The sequence below is a fragment of the Rhinatrema bivittatum genome, chromosome 1 (genome assembly GCF_901001135.1).
Source record: "Rhinatrema bivittatum chromosome 1, aRhiBiv1.1, whole genome shotgun sequence".
Lineage (NCBI taxonomy): Eukaryota > Metazoa > Chordata > Amphibia > Gymnophiona > Rhinatrematidae > Rhinatrema > Rhinatrema bivittatum.
In genome coordinates, this window is record NC_042615.1 from 189,742,975 (window position 1) to 189,761,585 (window position 18,611).

The 18,611-nt window shown below is 41.1% G+C and overlaps 1 protein-coding gene across 1 annotated transcript in view; it reads right to left on the reverse strand.

Annotated features, from left to right (window-relative positions):
- SLIT2 (slit guidance ligand 2) overlaps positions 1 to 18,611 on the reverse strand; it is a 749,523-nt gene that overhangs the window by 12,472 nt on the left and 718,440 nt on the right. The window contains 4 exon segments of the mRNA XM_029590345.1: positions 3,796 to 4,084; positions 6,688 to 6,842; positions 8,705 to 8,835; positions 15,164 to 15,404. Coding sequence (XP_029446205.1) covers positions 3,796 to 4,084; positions 6,688 to 6,842; positions 8,705 to 8,835; positions 15,164 to 15,404 — 816 coding nt within the window.

The window sequence follows — 18,611 nt, forward strand, 5'->3', positions numbered from 1 at the left end:
CAAGGCAAAATTCTTTCCGGAGATTTACTGAGATTGAGTTCCATAATTAGGGTACTGGCAACTGCAACAGATTTTTCTTGATATTCGGCTAACCAAACAGTACGAGTGGATGGCACATCTAACAAACAGCTTTCAGCTAACCTCAGACAGGCTTGAGGATCTTAAAAAGCGCCCTTGTGCACTGTGGCATATCACTACCTGCTTTGAGAATCAGAATTAAAATTTTGTACTTTATTCACCACTGAATTGGCACCCAGTGGAAGTGATACAGCACTGCGGAAATACGTTCATTACGGGTGGTTCTAGTCAAAGTTCGAGCTGCTGAGATTTGAATTAGCCGTAATGCTTTCATCAAGTTAGGCAGGCCAAGACAGATGGAACTGCAGTGATTTAAGTTTTGACAAGACCAGCAATTGTAGCACAGTCTGAAAATTGCCAGCACTGAAACATGGCTTGTGTGCTTCTCATCACAGCTTTTACTTGTGCTTTAAATGAAAAGTCAGAATCGCGCAGGAGTCCCAAACTTTTTCATCTCTGTGGCAATTGGACTTTTTAACATTGTCAAATAGAAAATTCACAGGAACATCCATTTGAGGAAATCTATTTAAAGTAAGGATTTCCATTTTAAGAACTTTAAGAGAGTTTATTATTTCTTAGCCAGCACTCCATGGCGTTAAGGTATATTGTCAGTAAGGTTAGTGCATTAGATGATGTAATAGGAAAGAAAAGCTGCACATCATCAGCATAGATTCTGTAATGTAAACCTAGTCCTGCTAAAAGTTTACAGATTGGACTAATGTAAACATTAAAAGGGTAGCCAAAAGCGATAAACCTTGAGGAACACCAGTAGACAGGGGATACCAGGTTGAAGTATGAGAACCGCACCAAACTTGTGGAATCTGCTCACAAACAGAGCTTAAAGTCGTTCCAAACAGAGCCAGCAATATCTCATTGAGCAGGCCCAGATTTAGGGATAGGCAATGTAGGCAACTGCCTCTGGCGCCACATTCTTACAGGCACCGGAGCATCACTGCTGCTCCCATGCCTGCTACCGCATCTAAAGAGGATGAAACATGAAGCTCAGGGCCTTCAACATCCCTTGCGTGCTGATGGATCCTGTGGTTCCCCAACCCTTCCTCCCACATGGGCTTCCCGTTACCATGGAAACCCATGCAAGGGGCTTAGGTATTGCAGGGTCCCTCAGCACATAAGGGATGTTGAAGGCCCTTGCACTGCTCTCTCCATCTTCAGGAGCCGCAATAGAGGTGAGGAGGGAGGGAGGAGGAGATTTTGGCAGGAGGGATCGTCCCCACCCCTTCCCACTGAAGGGAGAAGAGGGGGGATAACTCCCCCTTCTCCCACTGCCTATAGGGGACAGTGAGATGCTATGATTTGCTGACTATCTGCTTTGGGGCCAAACCCATGGGAACTTTTTCCCCACTGGATTTTGCACCAGATTTCAAAGAGAAAGTATTTCACTTTGAAATTTTGTGCTGCAGACATTTGTACCTGATTTTTTTTTATGGGTAGTTTTTGCACAGGAAACAGCCGACCATTTGAAAATGCAATCTACGTATTTAGTTTATTTATTTGATTTATATACACTGCTTTTTGGGCACTTCAGAGCAGATTATGTTCAGGTGCTGTAGGAATTTCTTTGTTTCCAGAGGATTTACAATCTAAGTACCTGAGTCACTGAGGGGTTTTCCCCATAAACACAAAATGGGAGAAAAGCCTTAATGAATGTGGCCCTAAGTCTGTACCTGAGGCAACGGAGGGTAAAGAGACTTGCCCAACATTGCAGTGGGATTTTCCATTCCCATCCAAAACATGCCCCAGGAACATCTCCCTAAATGCAATTACAATTACAGGCAGTTAGCCACCTTGAGGGAGGGCAATTTACACACAGATAATTTGTGTGTGCAAATTGCTATTACCTGCATAAACAATTAAGATACTTGTCCTCTCCACTCATCTGAACTCAATGGGAAACTACACATTGACATCTCTTCTGAAAAACTATGGATAGCTGCTCTATTTTCTTTTGAAAATCACATAGAAGCATATCTATTTCTTGGTTTACGTTACTGCTGTCATATCAGCAGATAAAGAAAAGGAAGTAGCTGTTTGACACTGGAAAGCTGAGTTTGATAGTTGCCCCACTCACAAGTTATTCTTACTCTTCAAAAATTGTACAAGCTGTGTTGAGGTCTTTCAGAAGATAAAGGGTTCCTAGAATCTCTCAGGCTTACATACGTCCTCTTAATGATTCTGTTACAAAATGCAGTGTTGCTCCCCTAGATGCAAACAGAAGTCTAGCAGAAAGCAAATGGTAACCCCTAGTACAATGTAGGAAGGATGGCTCCTTATTAGCCTATGACAATTTACCAATATCTTCCCTTTTACAGATCATAACAATTTAAGGGCTAGTTTACATGCTATAATGTAGATAGACCAAGATTAGAGTCCTATCTCTGATCTCAGTTCATTGGGCAAATTAGGGTTTGAAATAGTATGGAGGCATTTATTGTTTACAACAGATGGATGGATGAGAGCTTCAGGCACCACTTCAGCAGTGAGCCCCAAGTTAACGGTAGGCATTGGGTGGGGATCCTATCCCCCTAGGCAATACTGATATACTTGGTATTTTGTACAGTATTAAAAGGTGGAGGAGAGAAAGACTAATAGGATAAAAGCCAGGAAGGGCGAACAATAGTTCCATGGTCTGATGCTTCAGTTCTTCTGTTTTTCCATGGTAACCCAGCTGTAGAAAGATGTAAGACTGATCAACAAGCATAATTGATTTCAGTTAATTCAAAGTAGATCAAGAGTTGGGGTGGATTTTCCTATTTTCTCCCTCCTATTTATAGACTCCAACTTCCCAGGAACTCTTGCAAGCCTGGATGGAGGGGTCCTATGAGACAATCCCTCTATGATGCTCTAGAACCAACAGGATACCCATCTCCCCATCCTCCCTCCCTCTACACGATCAAGTGTGTTGCTGTCCTTGCATGACTAGACCAGAGAGAATCGATCCAAGCCCCATACAGTGTTATGACTTGAACCATGGGGCTGGCCCCAGTAAACAGATTTAAACACAACATTGATATCTGATTGCTGGTACGGTATCTTTCAGCTGGGTGATAAAGAATAAATGGATGGGCGATAGGTGCTATCTACTACTGGATAGCATTGTACCAAGCTTTCATAAGATGTTAGTGACACAAGAAAAGTTTAAAAAATAGCTTTTTCTTCTTTATGGATTTACATTGGGCTCGATATATATTATATTATTTTTTTGTCAAAGGTACAAATCTAAGTATAGCAGTAGGATCCTATAAATTAAATATTACTTTTTAAACTACATTTTACAATCAGAACTAGTTTAATATTTTCAAATATGAATACATTTTTTGCAATTATAATACAGAGAAAAAGAAAAAGGAACATTAACAAAGGGACATTTCTTTGCATGTTCGGGGTCAAAATCCAAGGAGGAAGGCATGATCCCATTTTGGGTGTAGGGAGGGGGAGTTGGCTATAATACCTAAAGGGACAGTTTTTCTGGATTATTTTTTGGTTAAACACAAAAATGATCATGAATTGTGATCCAAAAGGTAATAAACATTCAAAATTACCCAAAATATGCCATCCCTTTGCACTGCAATCCCGTTGATCCAAAATGTGGCCAATCATCAAATCTCAAGTAATCATATAAATCATATATAATGGGCAACGAATGAATATTAATTTCAGATGTAATAAATTCATTATTTCAGTTATTAAATGACTTACTTGTTTCCAAGGCAGGGGTCATTGGCTTGATGATCACAAAGTGGTCCTGTCCACCCTCCTTCACACTCACAGGTAAAACCTGACTGGCTAGTGGCATGGCAGGTCCCATGCACACACACCTTTTTATGGCATGGTTCACAACCTGGAAGAATCCCCACTTGCAGCAACACCTTCTTAAAGTCCTGGAGATCGTTATTGATGTAGAGATTCCTGAGGCAGCCATGGAAGCTGGTGCCATTTTGAGTAGGTGACTGGCGTAAAGCAGCAAAATTATTTTTGACAGGCATGCCTAGAATACGAAATATGATATAAACTTTTATGCAACAGATGTTCTTACTCAAGCACTGAATTCTTTACCCCATTGTTGTTTTGGTCCTGGTAGTTTCTCCCCATTTCTTTGGATCTCTGGCTCAATTGGAACCAGCCTCTCCCCACTAGGCTACAGTACCATGAGCCTTCATTTGCAACTTCCCAGAGACTCCACCCAGGTCCCCCTATTTCTGTACACCCCTCCAAACTCATTCTAATCATCACAGCAAGTGTCCTCAACTAGGGGATACAAATGGTGGCCTTCTCTGGAACCCGGTCAATAAGGACCTTAAATTTGGCCACCAGATGTCATCACTGAGTAACAGCAGATTGCGCCCTCACACCCCCCCCCCCCCCCCACCCAGGGACTGTCAATGCTCTTTCTGTATCATTCCCAGTCGAGCCAGAGTCCTGGTTTGGGAATCAAATCCAATTCCTTTTCATGCTACTACACAGCACAGAGTCACCAGGCACTCCTTGATGAGGTTTTTAATAACTGACTTGCATCAACATACATAAAACAGTGCTCACTCTATGTAACCTAATCTGAATAAATTAGCTAGATCCTAGACTGGTGCTATGCCAAACTACATTATATTACATTATATTACATTTTATATTATGTACAATAACAATTATGGGAATAACTACAATGGCTAATAATAAAAATATAGCAGTTAACTCTAATTGTTCACAAAAACCATGTTACAGTTCTAGCAGCATGCAGATAAGGTATCTGCATTTCTAAAATAGCTTTAGAAATACAGGTCCTGATTTTAAAGAGCTTTCTACACTTAAAATTGGGTTTTCACATGTAAATGCACTTTACCCATGTACATGGGCTTTTGAAAATTGCTATGATATATATCATTGAATTGTCCATAGGTTACACACACGTTTAAGTGCCCTTTACGTGTATAAATGGCTTTTTTAATTTGTTACGATAGTATGTTACATTTACATGTATAACTCCTTTTAAAATTACCTCCATGGGCCTTAAAGGAAAGTAAGGAATGGCTAATTTCAAAAGAGCTGCACGCCAAACAAAAGGCAAATTGTATCCCTTTGCATGCATCCTTAAGCCTGGACTGTCTAATGAGCAGAAGCCGGGCAACAGAATCAAATTCAGATCTACCGGGCACTGCCATGGAGCCATCATCCATCCAATAGCATATACTAACCAGCAAAACTTCAGTTCTCATACGAACTTTCTTTGAACTCATTTTGACTCAATAATGCATCTCTCTTGACTGATTTAAAACTTGTTTCCATCTAACATTAACAGATAGAACATGTTGGGGTCCATATTCAAAAGCCATTTAGATGGATAATCTAACAGTTATCCATCTAAACAGCATACCCAGCTATATACAGACCTTATTCGGTTATATTCTAGCCACCCTCAGCATCTGACGCCCTCCCACCCTGTACCTTAAATGGGCCAGTTCTTGCTCCTGGTGGAAGAAATGGCGCGGTGAAAGTACCGGGTGGGTGGACGGGATGGCATCAGATGCTGGGGGGGGGGGGGGGGGGCAGTAGATGGGATTTAGATTTTCTATTTAGCGAGGGTGGAAGGAAGGAGGAGAGCCAGGCCCGGCATCGTGGTTTAATTTTAATTTACATGATGAAGGGGTTGGGAGAGGGGTCTGGGGTAGCGGATGGCTGATGCTCAGGAGTGGCGATTTGGGCTGGGAGGTCCACGATTGTATTGTAATTATTTTAGTAAATAGCACTAGTTGGCCAGATATCTTCAAAAGATATCCGGGAAAGTAGCTAGTTATCCAGCCACACGAGGCTGATCAACTTTAGGCTTAATCGGCTATATTTAAACACTGGCCTGTTAGGCCTAAAGTAACCCGGCTATATGCGTTTATCTTGTTGAATATATGGAATAAGTTATTCTGCTAATCTTAGCCGGATAACTTGTCCACTACCTGGCCTAATGAATATTGGCCTCTTTAGAACCATCTCCATATATTGATCATTGCACATCTTTGATAAGGGAAAGCACGTGAGCCCAAAGCTTCAAGTTTCGTTTGACATGAAACATGAAAGAATTTCATATAAATGCATAATCGTACTGTAACAATGCCAATCAGAATGTACACTGTACATTTATTTATTTATTTATAGATTTTTCTATACCGGGGTACGTAAAAAACATCACCTCGGTTTACATTCAAACATGAATACATGTCATACTTATTCAGCTAGATCATTATTATAAACAGTGATGAGAAAATAAATTGCTGCTCACCAGGGGTAATATTTTTAAAAGACTTTTGCTACTAAATGGGCAAAACTCTTGCGAACAGAGCTTAAGAAACTGATTGGTTCACTAAATCAGTCACTCCTGGAGCAAATTACGGTATTGATTTTTAAACAGTCAATTCAAGTTTGTTCTATAATAGATATACTATCCTCCCGACACTCACAGTAATGGTTAAGAACAAGATTATGGAAGGATTAACTGCCTTGTGATTCACTCCTGGCCATGAACCTTCAAAACAATCTCTTGCAGTTTACCACTTACTTCCAAAGAATCTGGAGGAGAACATATTTTGAAAGTTAACCTTCTCTTACCTCCGACATAAAAAGGGGAGTCAAAACTGAGTGTAGATTGCTTAGACAAATTAGTAATGACTTTGGGGCTTCCTCCATCAATAGACAGTGACAAAGTCTGATCCATGACTATCAATTCTACTACATGGAAATTTCCATCATTTATCGTCTCAACACTGCAACATAAAAAAGTAGCATTAAAAATCTACATTCATTTAATCTTCTCTTCCTTACGCAGGAAGCATTTTTAGACTCGTCTGAAACCAAGTGAGAAAAATAAAACACGCCAACAGCATAACAGGCTTGGGGAGTACAAATTAAATGTCTTTGCTTACATGTTAGGCATATCCTTCAATTCAAATGTTAAGCTCTCAAGGCAATCTAACGATTCGCACACAGAGCTCAATGTAATCAAATGTGATGCTTAGCACATCTTTTTACATCATTCAGGCACACGGCTAAAGTTGTAGAAAAGTAAAAAGTGGACTTTAAAAAGCTGGAGGCTCTCTGGTCCAGCCAAGGACCCTCTAAGCCCAGGAGGACTCTGCCTCAGGACCCTTACACCCAGGAAACTCCAGGTCTGGGACCATATTGACATAGCTTTAATGTTTCTCCCTGCAATGGAGTATTAATGGCTAATCCTTTCATTTAAATAGCATATGCATGATGTCCTAAATTTAATGCATGTTTTTGACTGCTAAAACCTTACAAAGTTGTAAGGTTCGGTGCACAAAAATTTGCACTAAAAAGGTAAAGAAAGAATGGTAATGGAATTCAAAAAGGCATGGGATAAACGTGGAGGATCCCTAATGACTAGAGGATGAGAATGAAGTAAAGGGGTAACCTATTGCTATGTTTAGATGTAACATTTCTGAATGGGGGTATCCTACCTTCATTGAGTGGCAGTAATGACTCAGCCCCTTGATGGGCAGTCTGGATCTTTGTCTTTATTGGGTCTTTATCTGCCATCACTTGCTAAGTTATTATGCATGTGGATATTCAAGGATGTATTTGCCCACATTGAGAATCTGTGTTTGTGTTATTCCTTTTTTACATTTTTCTGCCAATCCACTGATCCTTCCCATTGCTCTTTTTATATCTATACAATGGAATTCTACTATAGCAAATTCAGTTAAAAAGATTTCCTGATGTCCTACTCCAGTTTACTCAGCTAAAATCAAGCTAGTGTACAGGTTTCCTGACATACTGGATAGAACAGCTGCTCAATGGCACAGACTATTGCAAAGGATTTTTAATGGGTCTTTCACATGTATTTTGAATCTAACGATGAATGCTAAGAACATATAGCAGGTTTGTAGCATTATAAGACAGTATATAAGATAGTATGTATAAGACAGTTGTATGCATTGATTTTGCAAGTCAGCATGCACCTGTTGCATTATCCAGCATTCCACACAAATGAGAAGAGCACTAATCTACTGGTAAAATCCTAATCAATAATGGTTTTCCCTTAAATCATATCTATGTTAAACAAAAAAATATTCCTGGCACTCCTGATGGTATGTTTATGACATATATAATCTCTCTACATATACAGTATATATATATATATACACACACATTTATTCTTTCCTATTCTTGGTTGGGACACGCCTTTATGCAGGAAAAATCCCATACTCAATGTGTAGTACAATAAAACAACATATCAAAAACATAATACAACAATAAATCAAAATAAACAATCATATCAACAATATATATTACAGTAAAATATAAACCATTAAAAAATGTCATAAAACAATAAATTTAACCTAATCATGATATACCCAATGATACCTGCCCATACTTAACGGTTCCTTCTCTCTAACGGAGAAGGAACAGATTACCTAATTTAAAAATACAAATGTATACACACATACAAACATTAAGCATTTTATACACTTTTAGAACAGTGAATATATTAACTTGCTTTGGTCATCTAATTTTTGTTCATTTTATTTGACATATAGAGTCACCATTTTTACATGGAGTTAGCTATGTCTTCTGCTTTGGTGTTTTATTATAGCTGGTTGTTCACCTGTAAATTGCAGAGGTTGGATAGGATCCTGTGGCATAGCTGACACGCACTCGCCCACAATACAGTTCTACTGCTATATAGTCCTTGTCACCTTTATACAGGAGAATCCCACTGTCCTCATTTGTAGCAACCTGCAGAGAAAACAAGTTAAATAGAAAAAATTAAATGTATCCAACAAATAATTCAACCCCAAGTAGAACAGAAGACATAAAATGGGCTGCCTGCCCTTTTCCCATTACTGTACTAAGATTTATTATGGCTAGGCATACTAAATAAAATATGTCCTAATTATATTTTAAAACAGGCTTTATTACTAAAATAACATTTAGAAATGAAACACACACAAGCAGATATGCCAAGGGAGCATAAGAAAGGTTAAAGTATTCATGTTACAGAATAAACTGAATGCTATGCAGTATTCTGAATGTTATCCTCACAAATCCCCTGAGAAACAAAATCCTACATGTGCTAAACTTCAAGGTCCTGGATGACCTATGCTCTCTCTAAAGCAAGATTTCTCTGCCCATTCCTACAGTGGTGCACTATGAATATTGGTATTTATTTTTATGACGACTACTAAAGTGCATGGGACCATTCTGGTTCAATACTTGTGCTCAGTTTGGTTTGCTGTTGGCTATTACCGCACTTTCTCCTATTTGTCTTTTTCTCATGATCAGCAGTTTCCTCCTCACTCTAAGCTGGCATGACCTGGAGACAAAGCTCAAAGGCTGGGGCAGTGCCTCCTTTCAGGCACACCTGCGGCACCACTCATTGCCTAAAGCAGCAGACACCTGGTGGTAATTTTCTGCCAGGTTGCCAACTTAGAACCTTTTCGAATTTGCTTCTTTTTCCCCATTGTAGCTGGAGTGGGAGGTGGAGGCTGCCACTGGTTCTAACTAGGTACTATTTTTTTTTCCATGAAAATTATCACTGGCTGTCATACTATCAGCAGTCTTCTTCCCTCTCTCTGCAAGCCTAATCACAGCCCATTTATGGCTCACTCAGGCCTGAATGATCCCAGAAGTAGAGCCAGACCTGAAATTATTTTGGGGAGAGGGGGCAAGGTTAATATGGGTGAGCACTGTGGCCAGCTGCCTCGCCCCATCCCCATACCTTACCCTACCCCGTGTGGATCATCACAGCAGTGGCTACAAACCCTTTTTAATTTCTGACAACACTACTCTCTCTGTCTTTCTTCACTCTCTCCTTTCTTCTCTGCTGTTTCTCACTCTTCCTACTCTCCCCCTTTGTGGTTATGGGAGATACTATATACAAAGGTTAATCTCTCGGGATGCTGAAGAACAATTATACAAATAGGCTTCCATCCTTCCTAGCCATTCCTGAACTTTTAAGGTGCTGAGAAGAGAGGGGATAAATAATTACCTGCCAAAGGTAAACAGAAAGACTGATGGCTTCAAACGTCTGGCTCAAGAACTTCCCATTCAAGTAAACCCCCTTAAAGGCACAGGGGATCATGGACTGGCAGTAATTCCAATGCTTCCAAACCCTCTGTCTTGAACCCTTAAGAGGCTGACTCAGATGAGACATGACCCTGCTGTGAGGGGTGAGGGCCTGAGCCAAAACTGAGGGGGCACAGTCCACCCATGGCTAAGCCACAGACTGGCCCGAACAGATAAGGTACTTGAACCTGGATTCCTTCACCAAGGTGTGCAGAGCTACAGCCTAAGCCACAGAGCTGGCCCCCCTCTTTTTTTTTTTTTTTTTTTAAATAGATTGCCCAGCTTAAGTAGGCAGCATGAAAAATAGAGACGATGGCTCTTAAAATGTTTTTGGCTCTATGCTATATTGTGGCACAGAAAGAGACAAATTAATTTTGCACAGATTAATGTTTGGTTTGCAGAAATTTGTCTATAAAACTAAGCATCTAAAAGACATTCTTTGAAAAATGTGTCAAATTTGTCATATAAAACATTTGGAGAGATTAAAATCTAACTATCCTGTATAACAGAGCTAATCATGTGATAGCTACAAAAAAAAATGTTGAGATGACAAACATGAATATCCACAAAACTTTCCGTAAAACGTGTGTCGTAAGGTGTGTTAGGTTCATAAATGAATTATTTATTTGCATCTACCTCAACCATTTAAAATACTTGTATTCCACTCATAGGAGACAAATTTGTGCTGAGTGGAGTACAATGGTGCATTCATAATATAATACATAAGAAAAGAAGACAAGAAAATATAACGCAAAATGAAAAATCACTACCATTTGGTCATAAAAATCATCAAAAAACAGTTGTATACTGAGTTTTGAGAAAGACTGTGTGTACACATGATTTATACATTACCACACAAAGCAGGAGAAAAGATATCCTAAAAATTAACACTTCTGAGAAGATGAGACCCTAACTAAACTTATTTTAGGAAGCACAGTAACATAGTAAATGACGGCAGAAAACGCTCATCTAGTCAGCTCAGTTGAGAGATTCTTCCACTTTGGGTAGATAAACATACAGTACCATTATACAACTCAACTCCAGTTCCCTTCTCCTACTCACATGTCTTTTACCTGAACCTTCTTTTCCTAACACTGTCCTCCATATCAGTGACAATTATGCCCAGAAGCAGTTAAAAAGTACTAGCCTCCATTATTTTCTACTGGTAGGTCATTTCAGGCTTCGTTATCTTCCGCTGATTCTTACAAGACCAACACTTAATCCAATACATATATGTTAGCACCATGTTTCCTAACGATCAACAAGCCTCCCTGTGCTCATTGAAGTATGGATTTAAAAACAATCATCACCCACAAAGGTTACCTCAGCCTTCTCAGAAGCCAAATATAAATATACCATCGCTATTAGGGTAATAACTGCTGCTCCTTGCAGGCCACCCTAATGCCTTCTTAGAAGTCAGATTACCCCAACTGGCTACCCCCATGGCCTGTGGTGTCACTAGCTCATGTTTCTACCATACTTCATTTTTTGAACACAAGGATCATCTGTATTTATCTCATGCCTTTTTAGACTTCATCACACAATCCAAGAGGGCATTCCAGACATCTACCAACCTTTTGGTGAGAAAACATATCCTGACATTGTTCCCAAATCTACTCACTTGGAGCGTCATATCATGACCACTAGGTTCTGCAACTTATTTTCCAATGAAAAAGTTTTATATGTGCATTACTATTTGGCTCTTGATATTTATGCCTTAGTTTTGATCATTGTTTCAAGGTCTTTGTTGTATTTGATTTGTTTTTAATATGTATATTGTTTTGTGACTTCTCAAACTGTGGAGTATGCAAGGAATAAAAGCTTTATTATTATAATTAATACGTTTCAGGTACATACGTGTGTCTATCACATCTCACCATCTATCCTTTCTTCTTCGGCATTCATGTTAAGTGGCTTTTGGTGCAGACCCCACACTGCTTTGGTTACCTCTCTCTGAACTACCTCTAGCCTATCTATAGCCTTTTGGAGATATGACCCCCCAGAATGGAACACAATATTCTAGGTGAATTTTCACCAGCAATCTATGCAGAGGCATTATTTTTTTTAAATTCATCTTTGAGTCAGAGGAAGATACAATGGTGCTTGGCCACAACAGAAGAGTAGATAAAAATATCCATTATAACAATTTTTACTGCAAGTTACTCCTCTTCCTATGCACTCTAGGATCCCTCTGCCTCTGAACACTACATACTATTTCACTACCTTGAAATCAGATACTAGTCAACCCTAAATCTCTCCACTAGTAGGCTCATCTTGTTTCATATATTACTTCCTCATATTTCTGTACCTCAAAGGCATGACACCACATTTTTGTAATTAATTTAACAATCAAGTATTAGACCACTCCTTGAGCTCTCTTAGCTTGCACCACATTCTCTCTACTCTCTCAGGGATATCCACAGTGTTACAAATCTTCATGTCATCTACAAAAATATAAATTTTTTTCCTTCTAAACCCTCTGCGACATCACTCAAAGATCTTCAACAGAACTGGCTTCAGATCGAGGAGATTAGTACTATACTAATCACCCATCTTAGAAGGAATTCAATTTACAACTACCCTCTATCATTTATCATTCAACCAGTTTTTAAATGTAATCCTCTACCTTGAGATCCACCCCCAGGCTGTTCAGATGTAAGAGTTTCCTATGTAGGACAGTATCAAAAGCTTTGCTGAAATCCAAGTAAACCACATAAAGTGCACAGCCTTGATTCAATTCTCTAGTCACCCAATCGAAGAACAATCAGATTTGCCTGTCAAGATCTCCTTCTGGTTAAACCATGCTGCCCCTAGATCCTACAACCACTGGATTGCAGATACTTTATCTACCTCTTTCCTTCAGCAGAGTTTCCCTTCATTTTCCCACCACCTGTAGTTCTCAGTCTCTTTCTGTGTTACCGCTTTTATGAAGAGAGGACAACACTCACCATTTCTCTGCAGTAATAGCATGACTCCTGTCTCCAAAGATCTACTGAACAAATCCTTCAGCAGATCTGCCAAAACTGCTACAAACTTCTTTAATAGGATGCACCCATTTGGGCCCCATTTCTTGGTCCACACTTTCAGTTTTGCTAGTTCTACACAAATACACTCAGGGAAATTTCTGCAGATGGGATCATTTTGCACATATCTTGACAAGAATGAACCTTGCTCAAACCAGGGTATGTCAAGTCTAATCTCAATTTCTCAAATTTACTGTTAATGCCCTTCTGAATGCTTACATTGTGCCAAAGACAGCTTCCTTCTGGAGTTCACAGAGTGTTATGTACACAGACACGTCTAGAGGCAGCTGGAAATTTTTTTAAATCAGGCCAGCGACACCCAAAAGAAATGGAACAATTTCTGTATCTTGCTGCCACATTTTCTTAGTCTCTGATTGTTATCATTTGGTAGCTGAGGATCTTCTATTACACTCCTCTCTAAATGGTGCGGCATCTACCCCACTCCCATGTGTGCCTTTCCCAACCATCAGCATTCCTTCAGGGATCAAACAACTAAACCACAAATTCAAAACCTGATAGGGTACACATTCTATATTATTCCTTGTATTTACATACACTATTTATAAAAGACCAAATTACATTTACCAGTGTTAAAGTTAATGATGTATCACTTACCTGTGCTTTCCAGGCAAATTAATAAGTTCAGTTTTGACTTCTATTTGCTTTTATAAAGTGATACATAGTAGGAGTTATCTAACCTACTTAAAATACAGAGGATACTTTTCCCAAGCTTACCTGTATACAAATGTCTGAAAACTGCATTCCCTCCCCACCCCAGTGCAGATAGCTATGAGCGCCACTTTTACCAGGAGAAAAGTGGGTGGGATTAGGACAGCAGAGAAAAAGTCTGTACAGGGATGTCACATATTTATAAAATACCTGGCTCCCCTGCATTTTCAAAAAGGAAATTCTGTTTGTGTTGCTGCTAGATGTGAAATTGTTAAACGTGGTGGGAGTTTGGGGTCCCTCAGCTAGTTGATGTTATAAATTGGATAGAACAAGTTCATTGCATACATAAGATCACTGCTGCCAAAAACAAAAGTTATGTGCAAGTTTTGAACAGGTGTGGTCTCCTTATATTGGTCGGTGAACCTCTAAGGTGGCAATTTAATTTACTAGCTTTTATTTTATGTCATCCCATTATAACCGGGAGGTAGGCTTTGTTTATTAAAGTTTTTTGCTTCTTGACCCATATCAGCAGAGGGGGGGGGGGTGATATGTTATATTCTTTTTAGGCTCTGTACATCTCAACAGGCCACCAGATTTGTTATTACCTCAAATAGGGGTTGCAGATGGGGTATTTGTTGTTTATGATTAGTTGTATGTACTGTTGTACTAGGGTGATCTCAATGCTAATGTTGTTAATGTTTGGCTTTTACACTTTCTGCTTTTGATCTGTGAACCTAATAAAATTTCAATGGAAAAAAAAAACCAACTTCTGAAAGAGAAAAAAGGTTTCCATATGTGATAGCTAGTCATTCCCCCCCCCCCCCACCCCCAATTATAGCTTTAACACCAATGACCTTAAGATCACTATCAGGTCTAAAGAACATCTCCCCACCTATCAGATCTAATGAACATCTAACACGCCACTTGTTCAGAACAATGGTTGAAAATATGCAAATGCAAATTTTCTGGAGGAGATGACAAACAAGGAGTGGTCATTGTTTCTTGGCACTTATCCATAGCTTCTCAGAAGGCACTGAGTTTGGCAGTAATGCCTCTGCAGTTCTCAGTTGATAACTTCTTAAATGGATACGAACAAGAAAGTAGTAAAGGAAATGAACTTGCAGGTAACAAAGGAAAAAAAAAGTTCAAATTGTGTTGTCAAAGTCTGACCTAGAAGAAAATCCTAACAAAGCCTCGTTCTAAACCCAAAATGTCAGCCATTGGGATTTTCCTTTCTAGAGCACTGCTGCTTTTTATTTCTATCACTGATCTGAAACAGGTAACCAGTCTGAACAGGAGCTCCTTACCTGAAGGGTGATGTTGGTCTGAGGACGGACCTTGACAGATGGAATTTGCAGGTAGGATTCTTTGTTCACAAAATTCACACTAACCAATTTTTCACATTTGCTCCCTTGAAAACCTGATAAGCATTGGCACACAGGCTCGTTGACTTTTGTAATGCACTGGGCTCCATTCTGGCACTCAAAATTATCACACGGACTGGTGCGTGGTAAGACCATTGGTGGTAAAAACTCACAGAACAAGCCACTGAATACAAATACAAAAATATTTATATTAGGAATTACATACAAGTACCGATATCTGTATATTTGTATGTATATGTATGTACACATAGAGGTCCATACTCAAAAGCCATGTAGACTGTTAACATAACAGTTATCTAAGTGGCTTACCCAGTTATATTCGCCCACATCCGGCTAAACTAGTTACCCAGCTAGAATTTAACTAGATAAGAAGGTGTCACTCCGTGGGCAGACAGAGGTGTTCTGAGGAGCGGAATTAGTGGCAAAAGGGGCTAATTCCGATATTCAGCGTTTGCTGCTTAACTTTGGTGGCTAATTCTGGGCAGACTATAGGGATTATTAAAATTAGCAAATGTTGCTTACCTGATGTAACAGGTGTTCTCACAGGACAGCAGGATGTTAGTCCTCACAAATGGGTGACATCGAGGATGGAGCCCACCACGGAAAACTTCTGTCAAAGTTTAAACAGAACTTTGACTGGCCCCTACTGGGCATGCCCAGCAAGGCACTGACCCTGCAGCCAGCAGGGGTCTCCCTTCAGTCTGATTTTCAAAGCTACAGGCAGTGCCTAGAAAGTAAAAATAAAACGAACCCAACACCGCGGGGAGGCGGGCGGGTTTCGTGAGGACTAACATCCTGCTGTCCTGTGAGAACACCTGTTACATCAGGTAAGCAACATTTGCTTTCTCACAGGACAAGCAGGATGGTTGTCCTCACAAATGGGTGAGTACCGAGCTGAGGATGTCCCGACTTGCACCAAATGTATCCAACGGTGTGCAGCAGGCACAATAAGTGAGGAGAAATTTGGGAAAGGGCATCCGCACCCAACCGGGTAGGTGGAAGGGTGTTGGTACATCAGGTTGGAAAAAGGTTACGCAAGACAGACTGGCCGAAGATGGAGTCCTGTCTTCCAGCCTTGTCCAAACAATAATGGGCTGCAAAGGTATGGAGAGAACTCCAGGTTGCAGCTTTGCAGATGTCAGGAAGCGGCACCGATCGAAGGTGTGCCACTGACGTCGCCATGGCCCTCACAGAGTGTGCTTTAACACGGTCTTGAAAAGGAATGCCAGCTTGCTCATAGCAAAAAGAAATGCAGTCCGCCAACCAGGAAGAAAGAGCCTGCTTACCCACAGGTTGTCCCAACTTATTAGGATGGAAAGAGACGAATAATTGAGTGCTCTTCTTATGGGAAACTGTACGGTCTAGGTAAAAAGCCAGAGCTCGTTTACAGTCTAGGGTATGCAGGGTCTGCTCTCCAGAGTTGGAGTGGGGCCTGGGAAAAAAGATAGGTAGTATGATGGATTGATTGATATGAAACTCAGAAACTACCTTAGGTAAAAATTTAGGGTGAGTGCGGAGTACCGCCCGGTCCTGCAGGAGCTTAGTGTAAGGCGGATAGGTAACTAGGGCCTGTAATTCACTAACCCTGCGAGCTGAAGTAATAGCCAAAAGGAATAACACTTTCCAAGTGAGATATTTAAAGTCACAGGAGTGCAGAGGTTCGAAAGGAGGTTTCATAAGACGACCAAGAACCAGGTTAAGGTCCCAGGATGGGGCCGGAGGACGCAAGGGCGGCTTTAGATGGAGTAAGCCCTTAAGAAAGCGTGTTACTAGGGGTTGCACTGAAATAGGATTACCCCCAATACCCTTATGGAAGGCGGCTACCGCACTGACATGCATTCTGATAGAAGAGGTTTTAAGACCTGATTCAGAGAGATGCCATAAATAGTCCAAGAATTTGGAGATTGGACAGGAAAGGGGATCAAGGGACTGAGAAGTGCACCATGATGTGTACCTTTTCCATTTGTATGAGTAAGACTTTCTTGTGGAAGGCTTTCGTGAAGCTATCAGGACCCGAGAAACGGAATCTGAAAGGTTGAAAGGCTGAAGGACTAACCTTTCAACATCCATGCCATCAGGGACAAGACTTGGAGGTTGGGATGGAGGAGGCATCCGTCGTTTTGAGTGAGCAGATGCGGGTCCTTTCCCAGAGGAATGTGCCTGCGGATGGAGAGATCCTGGAGTATTGGAAACCAAACTTGGCGTGGCCAGTAAGGTGCTATCAGGATCATGGTTCCTCCGTCCTGGCGTAGCTTCACGAGAGTCTTTGACACAAGAGGGAGTGGAGGGAATGCATAGAGCAGACCGGTTGTCCACTTGAGGGAGAATGCATCCCTCGGCCGAGAGTGCTGGCTCCGAATGAGAGAGCAGTAATCGTCCACTTTGTGGTTCTGAGGGGACGCAAAGAGGTCTATGCGGGGAGAACCCCACTTGTGAAACAGAGAGGTCGCTACCAGAGGATCGAGTGACCACTCGTGTGGTTGGAAGACACGGCTCAGCTGGTCTGCCAATACATTGTCTACTCCCGGCAGGTAAGTGGCCCTGAGGTACATGGAGTGGGAGAGGGCTTCCGCCCAGATCTGCGCAGCTTCCTGACACAGAAGGAAGGAGCCTGTGCCTCCCTGCTTGTTTATGTACCACATGGCCACTTGGTTGTCCGTCTGGATTAAGATTATCTGATGAAAGAGATGATCTTTGAAAGTGCGGAGCGATTAGCGGATTACTCAAAGTTCCAGGAAATTGATCTGGTGTTCGGCTTCCTCTTTGGACCATAACCCTTGGGTTTGAAAGTCGTCCACATGGGCTCCCCAACCGATGTGAGAAGCGTCGGTGGTTAGGATTACTTGCGGATCCGGTGGAAGAAAGGGTAAGCCCTGAAGGAGGTTGACCTGAGTCGTCCACCAGGTTAAGGATAGGCGCAGCGCTTGTGTGACTGTGACTATGGAGGACAGAGGCTGAAAAGCTTGAATCCATTGGTGTCGTAGAGTCCATTGTGTTACTCTCATGGCTAGTCGGGTCATGGGAGTGACTTGAACCGAGGATGCCATGTGCCCTAGGAGAATGAGGAACTGGCGAGCCGTGGCAGAGTTCTGAGACTGGAGCTGGCGAGCCAGGGACATTAGGGTGTGGACCCTCTGAAGAGGAAGGTAAGCCTTTGCCTGTAAGGTGTCCAAGTCTGCCCCAATGAAAGATAAGGTTTGAGACGGGACTAAGCAAGATTTCTCGTAATTGACGAGAAACCCTAAGGAAAGGAGTGTTTGAATTGTCAATTTTAGGGAGGATTGAGCCATCTGTTGGGTGGAGGCCCTGATTAGCCAATCGTCCAGGTATGGGTAGACGTGGACACCTTCCTTCCTTAGGAATGCTGCTA